This window comes from Vanellus vanellus, assembly GCF_965231255.1.
Source record: "Vanellus vanellus genome assembly, chromosome: 2".
In the NCBI taxonomy this organism is placed as follows: Eukaryota; Metazoa; Chordata; class Aves; order Charadriiformes; family Charadriidae; genus Vanellus; species Vanellus vanellus.
In genome coordinates this window covers 98,239,129-98,260,536 of record NC_138906.1, presented here as the reverse complement: position 1 = coordinate 98,260,536, position 21,408 = coordinate 98,239,129, and the positions used below count along the sequence as shown (strand labels likewise).

Below are 21,408 nucleotides of genomic sequence, written 5' to 3'. Positions count from 1 at the left end.
TCACAGTTCTGCCATATGCCATTACAGACACAACCAGATTGATGCTAGGGTTATTGCAACACAGGATTACGGTGCAGTTTGTTACAACCGTCAAAGACGAATGAGACCCACACTCCTCCTTCACTCGCGTGGCACGCTGAGTTCCTGGCTTTGGTGTATATATAATTACTAAGGGATGGTTCAGGTGAAATTTAGATCCCGCACTACACTTTTTTTCTTTCCCCCTTGCCCCCAAGTCAGGAAAGTAAATATAGAGAGAACTCCACAAGAAAATTTGAGTATTATGTTTCTATAAAAGAATTTCCAGAAAGTAACAGGTGACTAATATCACTGATGCAACGTGAATATAATAGATGAATTTCAGCAGTAAATCACAATCATAATACCTGTGCCTTAGGGTATTAAGATGTGATGTAAACTTGAGAACTTTAGAGACCTCTGATCTGTGTTTCATTACAGGGATCTGAAAGCAGTGTCTCATTAAAACAAGGGGGGAAATGAAACAACACTTGAGTCTTTAAAAAGCTGCTGCATTCTGCCACAAAAAAAAAGATATGTTCTTATCGGATTTCTGATGTAATCATGAGCCTGCGGCACGAGATCTTGACAGTGTGCTACTGTGCTAAAATCCATACTGAAAAGTTTCTGCAGTCTTTTTTTTTTTCATTATTCTTAAGAGGTTCAAACAAAGGAACAAATTACTGGGGGTGGCCACAACCAGGTGAAATGACATACTTGTCTCTAAGAAAACAGTCCAACTGGTTCCAACTGGATATAAGGAAAAACAAATCACCATGAAGAAAATTAGGCATTGGAGCAGGTTGCCCAGGGTTGTTGTGCAATCTCCATCCTTGGACGTTTTCAAGGCACAACTGGTTAAAACCCTGAGCAACCGGGTCTGATTTCAGAGCTGACCCTGCTTTGAGCAGGAGGTGAGGCTAGAGACAACCTGAGGTGTCTTTTGACCCAATTGTTTCATGTTCACCTGAGTAGTGGGTGATGATCCTGCTTTGTGGTGATTTTTTTTTTAACATGTAGAAAGGGGTTTTCCTTTCTTATTGGGGAAAATGAAATCTTTTGAACATTTACATGAAAATGGAAGGTGTAGGAGTGTCAGCTGCACCCATCCGAGCCTTCTGGCTAGGGTGGTGGCTTGAAAGGTGGGAGACCCAGCTTGATGTGGCTGCTGGGTGACTCAGAGTAGAAGTTTGCACCCTGCATCACTCCAGATGGGTTGCAAATGGTGCACCACTTGGATCAGTGATTGCATCAGCTTGCTAGCCATCCTCGATGTGTTTGTGGTCACCATTACGTGTTTGGCACAGCGAGGCATCATGGTTTGGGGATTAAGTTCTGAGCCGCCCCCAACTCCAGCAGCGGTCAAAGGTAGTACAGTGCCTGCTGTGTCTTGGCCCAGCCTCAGAGGCTGCTCTAACTTGTTTGTGGTCCCTTTTTGTTCACAGGGCAGGACTCTGAGACTCCACGATAGCCCGAGCCAAGGTCACATTGCTGATTTTCCTCCTTCTCCTTGGCACAGACCTGGCACAGCCCATTGCTGGAAGGTAAGTATGGGATAACAGCAGATGTCAGCACCTAGATCAGTCTCCTTTGCCTCCTTAGAGCCAGCATACAGAGGCTGCAAAAGAGCCTTGAGGGGGAAGGAGTGTTTTCAGCATCTCTCTGAGAGCCCGTTCAGTTCTCTGAGAGCCTGCTCAGTGCCTTCAGAGGCTGGCTAGATTGCACAGACCAAAGAGCTCCCCACGGCTAATCCTGCCCCTGAAACTGTCTCCTGCTGCGGAGACACAGAATCCACCGCACAGCATTTCACCCCTCTGTTGCAATTTTTTCATCTGTAAAATTGGGATAATGACATTTTGCTAACTTGCAGGACTCTTGTGAGCTTTAATTAAGGCAGGGTTTGTAAAATGCTTTAATGAGGGAAAGCACTAAGAACGACTACATTATTTGGTTAAGCTGGCTGATGTGGTGCTGCCAGACTTGCCCAAATAACTCCGGATCTGTATGTACACACTACAGATTGTTATTCTGTACACCTTTAAAGATAAGCATTGCAGGGCTTGGGTCTTGGGCAGGCAGGATTCAGCTTGGCAGTCCCTCTTTCTAAGCATACTGATGCACAGCACTTAAATTCACTGCCCACTTGTTTTCCTTTATTTTGCAGATGGCAAACAACTTGGATTTACCAAGAGCTACCTTAAAATGAGGTACAAAGCCAGATGGTGGGATAGTTTTCGATACCAAGGACTGAACGCAGAATGTCCTTTCTGATCCCCTGTTTCTGGGCATAAGGAAAGCCACGGGTACATACACATCACAGGTAGGAAACCGAACAATTTCAGTACTGCAATGGCAGCTATTACGAGGGAACAGCATTGCATCCAAACGCCTTTTCCTTAACGTGTGAGCAGGAGTAACAGTTTTGTGATGGAACTGCTCTGTTTTGCCGCCACCACAAAGCCACAGACCCTCCTGTGCCTTGGGCTGTGCCTTGTGTAAGGTGGCTGAGGCAGAGTTTCTCGCAGGGAAGCCAGCAGCGTCTCTGCAGTGAGCTGCAGGGCGATGGAAGGGATTTCCCTGCCTGCTGTCCCTGACTCTTCACATGCGCTCAGACTTCATGTCACTATTTTCCCTACGCTGGGAAGTCATCCAGCAAGGCTTTGGGCATCTGGCATTACTCAGCAGCGGGGCGACTATCCGATAAATCTATTCAAATACAGTGTCTCACAGGTGTAAGTCCATGCAGACACTGCCTTTCAATTTTCACCTTACAGCAGAGAGTGCATCCCCGCATCTTTCTTCCATTTCTTTTTTGATTTTTTGGGCCAGGAAGGAATTTACTGCCATGAGCAACTAAGTGGATGGAGAAAGGCATCCCCACGAGAGGCAGGACTGGGACCAGTCCTTCAAATACGACGGCCAAAGGTAATTCAGGCCCAAGCTGTGTCTCTGGTCCCTCAGAGCATGGGAGGCAGACAGTCACAGAGGTGCTGTGGGGACAATGTGCCTCTCAGCGGGGACTTTTCACCATCCTTCTTCTACGCCTACTGAGGTGTAGGTGCCACTGCAGCCCTGCCCAGGGACCGTGGCCCTGCCCTGCTCCCTCGCTGCCTGCTTGCATCCCCCAGGAGCAAGGAGAAAGGACCGGTCCCTCCAGCTAATTCATCTGGAGCAGTGGTGAGGCCTGGGACTCCATATTCTTCTCTGAGGAAAATTTAATCAGTCTGGCTCTTAATACCACCCCGTTGCTCTTTGATCAAGGATTATTTAAGCTATTATTGAAATATTGTGCTCAGACTTCTATTATGGCTGGTATTCACAGAAACAATACTCCTCTCTAGCTGAGCAAACAATGTCGAGCTGTTTGTTTTAGACAGAATTCCACATATTCACTTTATGTTACTTTCACACTGCTGGTCAGGAACAATGATACTTGTCCAGGGCTAGAAATAATTACTGGGAATCATATTTTGGTGACATTTCCAGCAAGCTTCTACAGTGCAAACCAGTCTGCAGCATTTCCAATTCCTAGGCATTTCTTTAGGAATCAGACATCCGACTAGCTTTGGAGTTTTGTATTCTGACAAGTGCCAGACTTCCTCCCTATGTTTCCATTCTTTAAATTTTAACCACGTTTGCAAAATGTCAGACATCTAAATCAGTTTTCCTTTTGTCAGATATGAAAGATTATTGTCTGGAAAGATCAGCAGCCACTAATGTAGGTAAATCCGTGCTGTTTGTTTGCTGGTTCTACTACAGACACCTTGGCTCCCAGGTATGCCCAAGATTAGCACAGTATCTTTTGATTTTTAGGCAAGATTGTTCAGAGCAGCACATACAGAGTCAGAGCAACGATCGCAGACCAAGACTAATGATTTTAAATGCTTGATGTTGCTGATTAGTTTAGATACCTGACATGGCATATATGGACATGCATTTTCAAAGAAGAGATGCTTAGTCCAGCCTGAAAAATCAAGCTGCTGAAATGAGCTACAAGTCAGGCATAATAAATCAGTAGATGTTATTGATAAGCATGGACTTACAGCAAAGTTTCTGTCAAGTTCTTTTCTTTTTTTTTTTTTTTTAAAGGCAAGCACCCCTTTTTCATTTGTTTGTTTTAATGATGTTTTCAGAAAGATGTTTCCAAGACGTAGGAAGTATAAAAGAACTCCAACTGCTGCCCCACTTAACAGAGAGTATTTGTACTTGTTGGGATTCGTCATGCAGTTGAAAACTATTGTGTGGCAAATCCAATAATCCAAATTATTGTTTGCTAATCCAATTAGGCATTTTAATTAAACTGTGCAAAGTTCAGCGCTGCTGTGAGTTTTTATAGCTGGGTTTTGGTTCATTTTATTTTGTAATTTTTTGGGTGTCACCAGACGATAGAGCTCTAGCTCAGAAAAACAAAGGTGCATGCATATTGGCATACCGAGTGAGTAGCTCTCAAACATTCCCGTCACTTTTCCCTGAACAGCCAAGCCAGATAAAATTGCAGATTCTATCATTAGCAAAGGCATCCAGTCCATTGCGCTGCCACCGGCGCACTCCTGGCTATCTATTTACTTCAGTTGCCTGGTGACCTTCAGGTAACCTTCGAATTTGGCCAGAATACTCTTACGGGATCTGAGCCCAAACCGATGTGAAAGTTTTGTTACGTAAACTGCTAAAGCCCAGGAACAGACTGAGGGAGGGGGTACACATAAACTCTGCTAATTCCACCTAAATAAGGCAAACTGAAGCATACCTAAGCTGCAGCTGCTTTGTATTTGACAAAAGAGCCCGACTATTCAGGCATACCCTTCACTCCGCAACATGTCTTGCTACATCCATTCTTGTGCTTGTGGGAGGGAAGGAAGAGAAGAACAATAACTCCTCTCTGGCCACATATGGGAACCCTTTCCCTTCTTATGATAACTCCTCTACGGCCACACGTGGGAACCCCTTCTCTTCATTACAAAAGAGAGCGTGACCCACACAATGCCCTCTCTTTCCTAAGCAGAGCTGGAGGGAGGCAGAGAACCAACCTTGCCAAGGAGATAGGTCTGATGAGCTGATACATCATGGTGTGCTGCTTTCGGGGTCAGCATGAGCTTTGAGCTAGCAACCAACTAGGCTCCGAGAGTGCAACATTTCCTTTTCCCTATACACAAATAATGCCGTTTCTGAACCAACTAGAAGTGATTGGTCACCCTGTTAGGCAAGCCATATGACCATGACTCCTCCTCTCCCACTTGTAGATGGGATATCAGACTTTGTCCACCTCTGGATGGACAGAAGCAATAGCATAACAGCTCCCTACAGGCACAAGGGTAGGATAAGCACCCATCTCACCTAATGCTTCTGGGGAGGAAGACTACTGTAGCTTTAACTCTCTTCCACGCTGCTACAACAACACCAGGTGGACATGAAGGAGAATAGAAAAGCAGTCCTAAATTACTTGAATTTTATTCTTCGGAGCTTTACTTTTTTCTTTGCCATGTTCATATTGTCAGATTATTTTATTTTCTTTTCAATTATTTAAAATATTATTTGAGTCTTTTATTTTGAGTGATTTTGAATTTCTTTCATTTTGAATGACACCTCCAAATGTCTCCTCCAAATCTCTCTGTTTCAGGAAGACTAGAATGGGCCCTTTTCCTGCTGTGATGGGGCACGTTAGACAACCCTGTTCCTTGATAGGTGGAGAGCCAGATTTCGTGCTGGCAGTAGGGTTCTCATCAACTGCTGATTGAGATTTGCAAAATTATACATTAGCTGATAGCCGAGATCTATAATTGCACTATTAACCATGCCTGCCAAAGGAGGCAGGAGGAAGATTCAAACCAGAAAGCCAAATGTAGACCATCATTCTTGTTACTATGATCATGAGCTCTGTCCTGCATCATCATTTAGGATGCACTTTTCCTGGGACTGGACTTCAAGGTCACCCAGAGACACCAGCAGCCCGGCTACCTATCTCTCATGATGTACTCCCACCGTGGAAAACTCAGTGCCGGTGTCCCACAGGTTGCAGTGTCTGCTGAATTGGTTGTTTTCCTCTGCAGTAAGGTTATTTATCATCTGGACTGTGGCTACCTCCCTGCTCATCCTTTTCCCCTGCCAGCCGCTGAAGCAGCCGGGGAGCTCTTCTCACCCCTCCTGGCACTTGCTCTATATCTCATAGCGGCAGGTATTACCCCTGGATGGCTCCCAGCTCTCCTAGTTGGCTGGGCAGAGCTCCAGTTTGGGATCCAATTTGGGGCTGCTGCCAGGCTTATCTTATCTGTGGAGGTTTTTGCCTGAAGCCAGGCCTGAAGGGTTCTCGGTCCTCATGAGTGAGTGAGATTTTTTGGGCCGACTTTTTACCAGAGGAGGCAGTATAGGCCTGGGTTCCCTCTCTTGTTTTAGTGTAAACAACCCTGTAGTCTGTGTAGATGTGCCTCCAGGCTGGTATAGGTACACTTTAGGAACTGAAGGAATACCTCAGCTACACATTTGATCTTGGCAAGTAGGGAGTTACTTCACCGTGCAAGACGGAGATGGCCCTTATCATGTAGGTAGATAAGAGGTAGTTTTCCAGAGCTACATCTTAATTCTAGCTTATACCTGGCAGTGTTCCTATCATCTGAGTTATCTGAAGCCTCTAAAGCAAGATCTTTCTGTTCAACGATGTGCTTGAAAAATTCAGAGTTTTCATCCTTACAAAAAACTCAAATTTTCATGACTGGGCCAGAGAAAGAATAAAATGCGTGCTTACTTTCGGCACTCAAGGGAAGGGCAATGAGTGAGAGGCCATGGCAGGACGTTCAGAAAGAGCACACAGTGACACAGTGATCCGGGTGCTAGGTGAGGCTATGCACAGTCTCATTTCTTCTGTTGGCCTTGGGAAATAAAACGCAATCACCTTTTCACCCTATACCTAAACAGGTATTTCACAGACACTGTCTGACTGGCCGAGGGGGCCAGCCACATTCATCCAAAACACAATTTTCCAAGAAGCTAGTCTTTCAAAGAACTTGTGCATCAACAAGTAAACACTCATCTCCATCCTATTTAACCTTAGAGGTGAGTCTTCCTCCCACAGTGAAGGAACGCATGGTAAACTCCCGCTTGGGAGCTCAGCCACTCCTAATATTAGCTTGCACCATTATGCAAATACAGTGCTGGTGTTCCCACACTCTGGGGAGGGACCCACCAGCCTTCCCACTGCATCTGAGGGCTGCCTACAGCCCGTGCTCTGCCACCACTGAAGACTGGATCACTGTGATCAGCATTTGCCTCCACTTCAGTTCTGACTTGGGTTTTGCTAGCTTCTGTCACTGCATGTATTTGGTGCAGCTCTGTGTTTGAGAGCCTCTCAGCTCTAGTTTTCAAATACAATAAAACATTAATTGCTGAGGATACACACCATCAGTGGCTAACATTTAAGGGAGATGGTGAAAGCAAGATTTTAATCGTAATGCTTTATCTCAATGTCTACATGTAAACCTAATTCAGTAACTTTCTGTTTACCTTTTCTGGATAACTGTATAAACCTGCTCAGCAGTTTCAAAAGACATTGAAAAACCACAAAACCCTGGGTTTTTTTCATTTTTTAATTTAATCTCCCAGCAAAGCCTGAGAAGATATTAGAGCTCCTGACAAAAACTAAGCAGTCCATTTCTCCACATTCCAGAGACATACCAGTAGCACACGGAAACTCTTTTTCACTCAGGTCAAATAAAACATATTGGCTCCAGTTCTCCACTGAACAGGATCCCAGCCTGAACACACTGGAGCTTGGGCACTATGGGGTTCCAGAGTGGTAGCCCCTAATGCGTGGTTTGATGGTCCTGGGATAAGTTTTGTACAAGTAGTGCCCTGGCTGAGAAGGTAACAGTGTCCTATGCCCCTGTGGAGGACCAGGTCTAGCAGAGTTGAGATCTCCCTTTTCTTCCCACCTCTCTTCAGAAGGCCCCCTCAGCTCCCCAGAGCACAGGAGAGGAGCAGCCGGTAGCCCTTGCTGCCGGCCATAGGCCCCGTTTCAGTGAGCCAGCTGCAAATCTTTCCTGCCCATCATCTATCCTATGCAGAGCTCCATGCAAGGCAACCTCGATGGATAAATGTTTACAGCCCAGTCTATTTTTCCATTTCATTTTGCTCATCTAGGGTGGTGAGAATACTTAAATATCCAAACAGAGAATACTTACGGTTGCCTGCCTGTTCGCACAATTTTTTTATGCCTGCCTCCAAAACTGTAAACATGGGAATCAAACATCTGTTGCACTTTCAGCAGGAGAAAGGGTTACAGTGAGGTACAACTTCTAACATCTTCTATATTTCTGGCTTGGATTTTTTTTTCTTAATTGCTAAGAGGTTTAACACAATAATCTTACATACAATATAAAAGAACTTACATTTAAATAGGCTTATAATTATTTTCACTATATATTAATAATTTGGGTAACACATGCCTTACTCTTTCATGAGCTGCCAGGGTAAAAAAAAAAATCCCATCTCGCCCTGCAAACTTCTCTCTGCGTGGCTTCACACCAGCGAACAAGAAAGGAACGCTCCCTCAGTCTCCAAGCTTCACCTAAAGCCACCCAGTGACTTTGCCATGTCTGCAAGTGGTCCCATCTATCAGGGTTTAAGACAGATGTTTTCGGTGCTGCAGCTGTTAGAAGAGTTCATATGTTCCAACTTGTAAAGGCGCCAGGCTACTGCGTTTGAAATGTACCTGCACCCAGTCAACTGAGTTCAGGTGTGGCTGAAAGCACGCCAAGTATTTTGGAGAAAATACCAATGGGGATTATTGTACTTATAAAAAATGAAGGTGTGTAAATGGATTTGTTCATTTCAGGCAGAATTTTCTTTGTCAGTCACGTTTGTTTTTAGAGTGACTTCATTTTTAGACAGATTTCTTGTGTGCTGTAACTGGGATTACACTTAAGGGAAATGTAGGTAAACAAAGAAATAGTTGTTTCTGTCTCTTCAGCAATGTGTTATAATATTGCCAAAGCTATGGAGCTTCCTTATGAAAATATAATAAAAAAATTCTTTATAATTAAGTATAGGGATACATACAAGGGATACGTATGACATTAATCATCTTTTTTTTTAAACTTGTGCTGATCAAGATGTGGTACCCAGCACTTGCTGTATGTCATTATGCAGCTATGCCTTTTGAGCAGAAGCAATCCTTTCAATGTTTGTATTTTAGAGAAAACATGTCTTTCTCCATCGCTGTCTGACTTTTGAAAGATGGGAAAAATAAATTAATTTCTCTGTGTGCTTGGGATTCACTGCCTTTCCTCCTGATGAAATTCACAAGTTACAAATTTCCTTCCAGTGATGTAAGGAGGATATTTCTGATCTTTCTGTGTGCTCCAGCCAGTCTACATCACTTTAATTTAGATTTTGGGAGAGGGCTTCTGCAAACCTGCCAGATGTTTTGCCCAGTGACTCCAACTGGTAAATTGCCATAAACATGGGAAGATCTCAAGAGAAAGACGAGATGAACCCTTTTCTACCCTCAGCAGCACCATGGTTCTTTCTGTGGTCTAAACATCTCTCCACCTTACACTGCCATCACTTGACAGAGGCTCTAGAGAGAATAAAAAGACTGTTAAATAAAAACATATTTATGTGACAAGAGAAAGAAAACAGCCTCAGAGGAACATTAGAATGTTCTGATGCCATCACTGCAAGACCACATAGGACAGCCTGCATTGCATAGTGCAGGGTAGTAAGAAGAGGAAAATGTTGGGCAAGAAGGAACCTCTGTTGACAGTATATGCACATATTAATATTTGATGGAGGAGGGGAAGGAGACGAGGAGGATTCAGAAAAGATTTCCCTCAGCTGGTGCTGTACTTCTTACGAAACAAAAACCCCACAAACTCAGTAGGAAAGCAGCATGTCAGAAAATGTAAGCGATCAAGTAGTTGTTAAGTCATTTAACATCTTCAAAATATTCCCCCGCCCCCAGGGCATATATTACAAAAGATATTGCTCTCCAACGCTACTATGGATTTTTTTACTGTAAAACAAACCTGGATTTGTGTCTGACAATCAATCTTGGAAGCTAAAGTCCATATACACACAAGAGAGGACTGTACGCTTCCCCATCGATATGGCATACAACAGAAATGAAAAGCCATGCTGTGGGGTGAACAAGTGATTCAGTCCTCCTTCGATTTTCCTCTTTTGAACATCAATGCAGATTCCACCGGTGTGGCAGATTCTTGTTCGGTGGGAAGTAGATAGCGTTATTTCATTTTATATTCAGGTTATCAGAAAGACAAAGACTACATTTTAATTAATATATATTTTATATTCTAAAAAGAGCTGTTTGCTGTCTACAAAAAGGCAGTTTCTAAAAAACAACCGTTACAGAACATTTCTACTTTATGAAGCAACTTTGTAATAATTCAACAGTTTGGTTCCACATCCCTCAGGCTTCAGCAAAACCTGTGCTAGATAATGCAAGTTTACACATTGGAAATACAGATTGTATCCTTTTTCTAAATTACTTTTATTTAAACTACTGGCACTTGTGGTTCTGTCTTTCAGTCATGATTTATCCTTCTGGTTTTCTTGTCAGTGGTAGACACAGAATGAATAAACTGACTCGATAGCCACGTCAGTGGTGCATCTTTTTCTTTTTTGTTGTTTTTCCTTTTTTGTGCCCCTAGAAATACTTACATTTCTTGGCTCAACTCTTTATTTGTTGACTTGTTTGTTTCCAGCAAGTTCCTCCTCTTGCAAATACTTCTTCTGTCCCTTGTTCTCTGACTCTGAAACAGTTTGAGATGAAGAATCCAAGTCTCCACATACATGTTGAAGGTTTCCAGTGGTTTTTATGATCAGTTCATTGCCCCATCATACCTATACAAGGTATCATTCAGCATTGCTGCGTCTATCAAAGGGATCTTTGTTGCAAAATTCTTATTAATTCCTGCACAGCACAAGAAGCCATGGATATCTCTTTTCAGTGCAGATATAATTAAAAGACACATAATTACTGTTAGAAAATATTTCAAGGAAACATCAGTGTTTCAGCAGGTGATGTTTGTTTATAGGCAATACTCTGAGCAGTCTTCTAGGCTCCCCTAAGATTGAAATCAAAACAGTTCACCAATGAAAAGATGCCTCGATTTTTCAACTGAGCATCTGATATCTTTGCAATTTAACACAACATTGAAAACTTTTTTGTTAACGCTTTAAACCTAATCATAGGTTTGAATATAAATAATTTCTATGCGTTGAGGTCAGTACAAACCTGATAAAATCCTCACTAAAGGAAAGAACATCTGATTAAGTCATATTGAACCTGCTTATTAGATGGACAAGAGGCATTACAAAGTGTTCACTCAGCAAGAAATATTTTCTTTCTGTAGATTTTCTAATGGAAAGGTTTTTGCTCTTATATCTTCATCAACAAACCTCTTTGGATATACTAGAACAGCTCTTTGAGTGGAAACACCTATTCTTGAATTCGTTACTTTTTTATTTATTCTGATAGAAAAAAGAATTTTTTTTTTCCCCAGAATATAAGGATTAACATGAACAGCAATAGCTGCCAAAATTCATGCCTACTGTAACACTGGTGTTATTCCAAACAGAGAAGTATTACATTTATTTCTTAATGCAGTTCTTTGGTAATACTTGAAGGAGATATAGTTGATATATTATAAGGGAAAGCCTTGGCTACCTACGATTGTATGGTACCTTTTGCAGGAATACATACACTAGCCCCAGCATCATGGCCATATAATTTGCATAATAACTTTCTGCCTATCCCAATTCCTATTTCCATAACAATTGTGTAAGACAGATTCTTAGTATTTTTCTCTGATGTTAAACAGCTGCTGCATTTCAGTGTCGATGAAATAGTTCTACATATAGTTTTCCCTTCTTTTAATGAAAGTGCTTTGGGATCTTTCTAGCTGAAAGATAGCATAGAAATGCAAATTATCCTTAGCCACATAACTCAGAATTATCTTTGCATTTTATTCTTGACCTGTACCTGTTTGTAAAGCAAAAAGAGTGACATTATGCCTGCTCATATAACTGACATGCTTTTGAGGAAAATAGATAGGACTGCCAACTGCTACATGAACATTGTAATCCAATGACTGTTCATGCTGAAAAGTATATCTCCTTTAATGAATTTTTTGAGAAAACCACTTAACTTCATTCATAAGTTTAGAAAACAAAACCCAACAAACTCATATCTGAAAGCCTGACTGACTGTGTGTCATAACTCCTCAAGTTTCTTTTCCCCCCTACTTTTATTAACACAGACATTTGCATTCATACCAATACTTGCTCTTTGAATACTTTTATATAAGTTTTCTTTAGTAATGACTGTAACAAAACATATCCTGGCAGAAGCTTGCAAAATATAAACCTGTTTAAGTTACTCAATAAAGATAACATTTATTCAAAACTGCAGAAAAAGTAACCCTAACTGCACACAAATTAAATTCAGATCACTCCTTTGCAGACAGTGAAAGCCTGGCAGGCCAGGAAAAATCCATAAATGTGATTGCAGTAACAGAAAGTAAAACAAGGAGAGGTCTCTGATGTCCAGGCAGCACGTGCGTACCCAGTGTGACCCAGTGCGGGAGAAGCCTGTTCACGGGACTGTCAGTGGCTCGCTGCCCATCCCCATTAGGTGGCTTTCAAAATGCAATCAGACAAGATTTGAACAAAACCAAAACGCCAAACAGAAGGGCAAGAATAAAGTTCTTATCACACTTTTATTTAGTTATTTAGCCATGACCAGTAATAGTGTCTCTGATGGTTACAGATCCCCCGTCTTGCTGCAGTAAGGATTTTGATGAATACTCTCCTGTTTAAACACTGCTCAGCATTATGGCAAAACCATTAGACAGGTTGGTTACTTGCAGGGATTGCTACCAGAACTGCGATATGGGTTGGCACAAATGGTTCACCCAGGTCACCACCTTTCCTGTGGCAGCGAGGAAATCGTAACTCCCACGGGAGCCTGGACTACTGCACAGGAGGCAGATGTTGCAGTGGAGGGCTATTTTGATAAAGATTTAAAAGTAATGTCCTTAATTACAGCACAGATGAGGACCACAGCCGTTTCTGCTTGTGTCTCTCATTGGAAATCAAGACAGTAGCAGGCACTCTGAGGAGGGGCTGCAGGACAGAGGTACCAGCAAACTGAATCACTTTAGGGCTTACCCATTAGAAAATGAAGAGAGGATGCAGATGGGTGGAACGTAAAAGTGCAAACCCGAATATAAATACTAGTTTAAATACCTCTCATCTTGCAATGAATGTATCACAGCATCCTCAGTAACCACAGTTGCTCAAGGCTCTTGTTTCAGGGCTAAAGATAGCTCTGCTGGTAACATGAGACAAAATAATGGTGGAATTGTTTTACTCCAAGAGAAGCTGGGTACTAAGGAACAAGCTTTATTTACTCCCACCATCAGCTCCTTCCAGAAGATCCTTTACCATGAGCATTATCTTATACTGCTTAATACGAAATTCAATGGGACCTCAGCATCTCTATGGCTGTTCTGTAAATACAAGACTGCTTGTCTGGTACGGTCACTGGCCTTTATCGTGCGTGTTGCTAATTCAAGTCAAGCAAGCCTAGGTTTACATATTGTAAAATATCAGACTTCTGCTTTCATGCCAAATGTTGAAAGAGACAAAAGGCTGAAGTCTTACAGCTGAGTAAAGAAGCTTCGTAGCACTGCAAAAGACTTGCTTGGTTTTCTGCCAGGTCAGTCCTCAGTGATGCCAGACCTCCCTTCCACCCCACTCTCCTTTGCACCAGAATTGCTGTAGATCCCTCAAGAGACACAGTAATTCCGCTGAATTTCCAGCTCTTAAGATCATTTGTGCTGCTTATGGTATGCAAACGAGCTCTATGGGACTGTGATGTCTTCACAGACTTCACAGCGGTGAAAGAACCCCAAGGTATGCTGCACCATTCAGGGTCTGAAAGAAAACTCAAATTCTGCTCATAATGCAAAAAAAAAAAAAAAATCATGAAAAAAAAAACCTCGAGCACCTATAGTAAGTGTCTGCTCTTGATTGTGAACACTAGCAGGCAAAGATTAGCACCTTTCCACTCGCTTTCTATAAAAGCTCTCTTACACAGCTACACCGAGCAGAAGGGCTGCGGACACATCCCTGCCAAAGCTCGTGCAGTTTAGTGACAATCTTGGCTGATGAGACACTTTGAGACCTGATCCAGCGCATTGAAGAAACACGGAAAAGGATGCAGAAGCAGCAGGCAGTTACCTAATACTATCAAATCTCAATAAAAAAAAATGACGAGCTGACATTTTGGCAGGCTTTCTGAATAGGGCAACGCTTGTGTAAACTGGCCTGGAAGCAAGGTTAAGGGAAATAAATCCACTGCAGAAAAAAAAAAAAAACAACCAACCAAACAAACAAAAACCCAAACCAATCCAAACAAAACAAACCAACCAAACAAACAAAACTTTAGAAGCAGCAAATTATCTCAATTCAGAGCCCCTCAAATCGTATCTGACCACAGGGGGACAGAATTCGTCCCCACTGATTGTTTCCACCAGACGCGATTCACAGCCGGCGTTCTATACGCGGCAATTCAGCAAAGTGCTCCCACCCGAGCCGGGATACATAAAGACTTCACTTATCGGCGAAGCGGCTGCGTGAGGCAGTGTTGGTACCTATGGATTTGCGTTGACAAGACGAACCCGTACTGCCGCCGGGCTCAGGGCAGCAGAAAGGGAAAAGCAGCGAACCCCCGGGCAGGTCGGGGAGGGCTTTTCTTTCCTTGAGACCACCTTCTCACATCTATTGTCTTAACACCACCACACGACGGCGATCGCGAAGGCCACCGCGGGGGCTTTTTCACCCACTGGGCACAAGGGACGGAGGCGGCGGTGGCGGGAGAGGCGAGGCGGTGCGGTGCCCTCCTTCTCCTCCTCCTCCTCCCCGCCGCTTCAACCTCCCCCCAGCACCGGCGAGACGCGTCCTTCTGGTCGCGCCGGGGCTCGTTAAGTTCTCCATCCATCCCCCCCCCGTCATGTGTTAATTAGCTATTAACTCCTCCCCCGCCCCACCCGCCCGTCCGAAGGGGCGGATGCGGCAGACCTGGAGGGGGTGGACGCGGGGCGGGGGGCAGAGCAACGAGACCGGCGCGAAGGACAGGCCGCCCCCGGCCCCCCATGGTCGCCCCCCGGAGGGGAGCAAGTCTCCCGCAGGCCGCGGGCGGCAGGCCCGGCCGGGGGAGGCCCCGTGCCCCCGCAGGTGAGACCGGCAGCGCCCCCGCCCCGTCGCTCCCCGCCTTTCCCCTCCCCTCCCCGGCCCGGGGGCGGTGGCGGTGAGGGGCAGCCACCGCGCAGACGCCGCCCCAACGGGCCGGCGCGGTCGTCCCAAGCGCCGCGCAGCCGGGGCAGTTGCTTGGAGGAGCAGCGCGGCGCGGTTCGGCGCTTTCCCCCCACCGCGCGGCGAGGCCGCGGCCGGCGACGAGCGGGGCTGAAGCGCGGAGAGACGGTGAGCCGAGGCTGAGCCACCCGCCCCGCCACCGCCACCGCCACCACAGGTGGCCGCCCGCCCGCCCGCCTCAGCAGCTCCCCCTGCCCGCCGCTGGGGTTCCCCCGCCTCGGTCGGCGGCGGCAGCAGGAGGGGCCGCGGCGCGGCCCGCCCCGCCGTGCCGGTGGCGGGCGGCGCTGCAGAGGGCGGAGCGGGCGGCAGAGGCGGAGCGGGCCGGCCGGCGCCCGGCGCGGGCGGGCTCCCGGCGGGCGGCGCTGCTGCGTTGCTCTGGGAGGCGCCGCGGGGCCGGGCGCGGAGCTGCCGGCTCGGGGGTGTGAGCTGCCGGGCCGGGCCGGGGCAGGGCAGGGCGCCCCCAGGATGCTGCGGTTCCTGCGCAGGACCTTTGGCCGGCGGTCGATGCAGCGCTACGGGCGAGGAGCCGGGCGCGGAGCCGGGCGAGGTGGGCTCGGCGGCGAAGGGGACGAGCGGGACGGTGGTCTGCGAGGAGCCGCCGCCAGCGTCGTCGGCTCGGGAGGCTTCCCTTCCTCGCCGCACCCGGGAGGGGTCGTGCACAGCGCCGGAGCCCCCGTCCACATCCCGGCGGCCGGCGGCAGTAAGCCGGCGCTGCAGTGCCGCGTCCTCCTCCTGGACGGGACCGAAGTCAACGTGGAGCTGCCGGTGAGTAACGTGCGCTCTCGCCTCCCCTCGCCTTGCGAAACAGCGATGGCACCTACCTCCCCTCCTCCGCATCGTGTGTCCCCCTCCTTAATGGTGACAGCCCCCCCCCCACATCTATCTTTCATGCGCCGTTCTCCGGCCGAGCCCCCGGCTAGTTTCGGGCGTCCCCGCCTCGCCTGCACCTGCTGCCAGGTGCGCGGCGTGTCTCCCCCGCCATGACCGACGCTCCCCTCCCCTCACCCCCTTCCTGGAGCCGTCTGCTTCCCTCTTTCCCTTTCCTCCCCCCGCCCAGAGCGAGACCGGAGGCGGGCACCTTGCCCCCCCCCCCCCCCCAGCCAAAAAATCAGCCCCCTGCGGCTATGCCTTCGGTGGCGTCTCCCAGGAGGGGCCGACCCGGACACCCCCTCCCATCACCCCCCCCCCGGGGCCCGGGTCGGAGTCAGGGCTGAACTTTTCCCCCTCCTGCCGCTGTGGTGGAGGAATGAGGAAGGGCCGGTACCGGCCTGCGGAGCTGTGTGTGTTTGTGTTCGCCTCCTCGGGCCGCGTTTGTCGGGCGTTTTCGGGCATCCCCCGGAGCCGTCTGTGCGTGTCCTTTCTCTCCCTTCGAGGAGGCTGCAGGGCTAACGGGTAGAATTTAGGTTTTGCCTAAATTGGGTTCGTTGCCCACAGCTGCGAAATGTTCCCCACCTGTCTTTTTTCTTTTTTTTTTTTTTTTTGCTGGCTTTTTCCTTCCCTCTTTGAAAACCAAGTTTCCTGTGAAATAACGTGGAAGTTTGTAATATTTGAAAAACATTTAATCTTCTTTACGTTTCAACCCAAGTAATTGCCAGCCATTAAGCTTGGTCGATGAAAGCAGGTGGGGAAACTTGCTAATAATGAGTGTAACAGCCTGATAAATTGTGCACGACTTTAATCTCCAGCAGTGCAAAAGAGAGAGTGGTTTTTTTCAGAGTACTTTTTTGAATCTTGTTAGGTGCCTTTCATATTAATAATTATCTGTATATATTGGCATAATTTTGCTAAAACATGGAATTTGGCAACCCTGTCGTTTCTGCTTAAAAGAAACCAAAGAGATGGGGTAAGACTCTTTACACGTGAATATAGAAGTATGTGAATGGAGCCACCTAGAGATGCTTGCTGCAGAATTATCAGGCCTCCCTTGCCTTACAGACTAGATCACGCATTTCTAGATATTGGAAATGCTAATATATTTTCTCATGTCTCCTTCACAACTTGCTGCAGTCCTTCTAACATCTCAGCGCAAATCTTTTCTAAAGAAGACTTGATGAATGTTATCAGCATGCTAAGGATTTACTTATAGAGGTCTATGTAGATAAGCTCAGTAAATATTTTGCTTAAGGTTATACTCCCTCTGATTTATCAGAGTTCAGCTTTTGCTGTAGAGCCTGTTTAAGATGGTCTGTGGTTTTGAAGCATCAGAAAATGAGGTAATGGCACTCTTCATCCTTGAGTATTGAAAGTATATGGAAGTATCTGCTTGGTCCAGTAAAGAAGCTGTGGAGTGCTCTTGCTTGAATTTGACCTCCAAAGGAAGCCTAGACTGCCAGTGTTTCTAGAACGTGAGCTGCACATGTGGTGGTTGTAGTTCATTTGTCCAAAGACAGGGTAAGAAGCTGATATTTCTTTTTTTTTTTTCACTGAAATCCCTAGACCAGTGGAGGACTCTGGAGCACGTAATAGCTGTCTGTTTTGAGGACTAAAATCTGTTCTGTTGAATTGCGTATCTGTTCCTTGTGCTTTTTCCCTTTCTTTCACAGAAAGTAACACCCACACTGAGAGTTAGAAAAACTGAAAGAGGCATTGCACCATTTATAGAAGTTGATCAGTAAAGTTTCTCTGAGCTTTGCAGCTCTAGATTTTATGGGATTAGGGACTGAAACAGAATGTGCTGTAATACTCAGAAGCTGTGGTACAGGGCTGGCTAAGCTGAATGAATGGAGTAGCATCTTTTCCATTAAAAAAAAATAGCGCATGGTTGTTTCTCTCCGTTTCAGCTCAAATGTTATGGAAAGGGAGGCAGTGTGGGCTTCATCACCAGTGAACAGTTCACCCATGAAGTCAAGTGTGTAGATAATTGCCGGGGAGTTTACTGTGCTGCTGATTGTGTTCACAAGCACTTGTTTCAGGAGATACTGGCGTCTGTAAAATGTGCTCTTTTTGCTACCTGCTAACATTACACCCCAGTTGTCTTGCCAGGAACTGGTGGATATTAGGACTCTGTGATACTCTTGTAACTACAACTCTTTAGGCTGCTATCTAAGGCCTCACTTAGAAGTAATTGAAAGGTTTATTAGATTTTAAAGACTACAGGGTCTATTGTTTGAGTGGAGGAATGACAGAAAAGACATGACTGAGGGAAAACTTCAGATATATGTGTAGAAAAAGTTGAAGGGTTTTTTGTTTTGTTTTGTTGTTTGTTTTGTTGGTTGTTTGTTTGTTTTTTTAATATTCCAGTAAAGCTATAACCCTGAAGCTTTTGTCCAGGTTAAATGTATTGGGTTCTGCTACAGTGTTTTCTCATATGCAGGGGCTGGTGGTGGTGTTGGAAAAATAATTCCTGTATCAGTAAATTGATAACTTTCTTTTGGGTTAATGTTAGCATTTACGTGATAGTATGTGTATTAGAAACTGCATGTTTGATAAGCTCTTGTCTGCTCGTGGTGGTAACAGAACTAGAGGTCTACCCTGATCTCTGAGTCCTTCCTTGGCTTGTCCTTCTCTAGGCTATACAGCGGTATTGTGATCAGAGTCACCTTTCTTGTTTATCTGCATTTCCACACCCACTTCTTTCTGGGGCATTTGCACTTTATTCTTTTTACTGCATGTTCTCTGCCCTCGGACTATCCCATCTGCTAGCCTGCCCTCCTAAGGTGCTGTGTAATCTTTCACTTGTAGGTGTTCTCCAGCTTTCTTGAACTTGTTTCCTACCCAGCTGTTCCCATACAAATGTAAACATAAAATTATTCTGAGCGTTGTAGATAATACCCCCAGAGTTTCTATACTCAGCTTCTTGCTTGAAATTTCAAGGATTGCTTAATGATGCTGGCTTTTCTGTTCACTCTTAAGGCAAGAATCGTGTACTTTGAAAGTATTCTTTCTAAATAGAATAATGCACTGGATGGCTTTTTAAGTCCATGAGCTCCTCGGGGCCCTGTGTTGAATGTGAGATGCTATTAAGGTTGGATCCATTGTATAGGAGTGAGTGGCAGTTGATCAGTTCTGTTGCTGTGGGGTGATTTCCCATGGGAAGGGGGAGCATAAATGGTGTCATTACTTCCTCTTGACCTGATGCCACGTGTCCTGAGCATCTGAAATCTAGTTATAAGAACTGATGCAAGGAGGAAAACACTTATGTTAGAAACCATCCTTTCCTCCCTCTCACATAGGTATCGGTGTATTTCTTTTTACCATTGAGAACCTGTTTAGGATCTTTAGTGTTGCATATTCACTTACATTGGAGGCTGGTACTTGTTTAGATTTTGTAACTCAGCTGTAGGTGGATGGAAGGCCACTTGCTCACTGCTGTCTTTCCTCTGTTTTTCTGGAAGACTCATGACTTTCATGAAAGAAAACCTGGTTATGGATGTTGCTGTGTTCTTACATAAAGGATGCAGGGCAAGAGCGTTGACATTAATGCAGCAGTGATGATGCCTGCTAGTTAATACGTAAGTGGAACAGTCTATAGATGGCTCTCAGATAAGGCCAAGAAGCCAAATTTTTGTTGGCTTTAAGATGTGATTGCTGGCATTTCTAAAAACTGAGTCTCTGATTCTCTGATTTTTAATTCAGTGCATTGTATGAAAGCTTAAAGGGAGGATATGAAAGATGGCTATTCAGTAGGACTGTCCAGAGCAGCAGGAATTAATGTCCCTTTTCTTAGTGCCACTGAAAACGGTGTTCTGTGGTAAGTTGGGGGAGGGCAGAAGGAGAATGAACACTTGTAGGGTGTTCTTGGGTTTGTTTAATTTAAGTGGGATAACAAAGAGGGAACAAATGGTAAGCTTACTGTACTATGGAAATCCCCATCCTGCAAAGCAGATATAGGATACCTTACTTTTTCTGCAACGCGAAGCCACAGCAGTCAAAGCATTGTCTGTCGTAAATACTACTTTTTAAAAATCTTCTTGCTGGGATAAATTTCTGTGCTGCTATTAACATCATTACAAAGACCCGTATGATGTATTAGAAAGTAGGGGATATTTAATGATTAAATTAACAAACAAGTCAAATATAACTCTTCAAATCCATGACTTGTTTTCAGATGGATAGCTTTTGTATTACTACTTTGTCTTCCTTTTGGTGTATCTGTTTTAATAATTGTTTCGGCTGCTATGGAAACATGTCAGGATAGAGATAGTAAATGTTCTTCAATACCCTTTTCTAATCTGTGATCTTCTCTGTGGTGTATCCTTTTCTTGCTGGAGTAACACAAACATAGCAAAATCTGTTATTTGGTCTCTCTGCTTACATCAAATGTAAATGTTAAATTAACTCTTCGCTAGTCATCTCTATCATGTAATTATTCGTTAGTGTACTTGACATGGTATGTTATAAATATTAGGAGATAAATACTACTTTTTTTTTTCTTTTACATCATATGTGATTTCCTAATGACATTTCAGGAATATTAACTCCAGAGAAATGCACTAATATGTGTGTAGACACTTGGATTCAAGTCATTCTCTCCTGACTGGGGAGTAACACCCCCCACCCAAACAGATGTATTACATCAGGTGGGGAGCAAGATTTTTTTATTAATTCTTTAAAGCTTTTATCACTTATGAGACTAATAATATGCCTTCTTTATGCAGAAGTTACCTTTCAACAACATAAAATTAGATTACTTGCTGGAAACCGTTAAAAGCATATTTGCAGCAGTAGAAAGGCGTCTCACGTTCATGAACTCCTGTGGGCACCAGCACCTGTAATCCCCTTTGTAAACTGATGAAGCTCCATTTTTAGAAGGGGTTGGGTATTTTGCTTTTGCAGCTCACGTTGAAATGCCTCTTCATTACCTTACAGCTCTGATCAGGTAACTGTAGCCAGAGCTTGATGTGCTGTCTTCTGGCAGCAGCCTTTAATTATGTTATGCATGTACCGTATACTCTGCTGCGTTGCTGTGTATACTGAAGGTGTGTGAAAAGCATTCATAGGACAATCCTGTACTGAAAGCCAGGGGCATACGCAGCCCCAGAGAAATGGGAATGAGATGGGGTA

At 44.9% G+C, this 21,408-nt stretch overlaps 1 protein-coding gene across 1 annotated transcript in view; it reads left to right on the top strand.

Moving 5' to 3' along the window:
- Positions 1 to 15,870: 15,870 nt before the first annotated feature.
- Positions 15,871 to 21,408, top strand: part of EPB41L4B (erythrocyte membrane protein band 4.1 like 4B) — a gene marked incomplete at both ends in the record, with an annotated part of 88,396 nt that continues 82,858 nt past the window's right edge. Inside the window, one exon of the mRNA XM_082499011.1 lies at positions 15,871 to 16,170. Coding sequence (XP_082355137.1) covers positions 15,871 to 16,170 — 300 coding nt within the window. The remainder of the gene's footprint in view (positions 16,171 to 21,408) is intronic.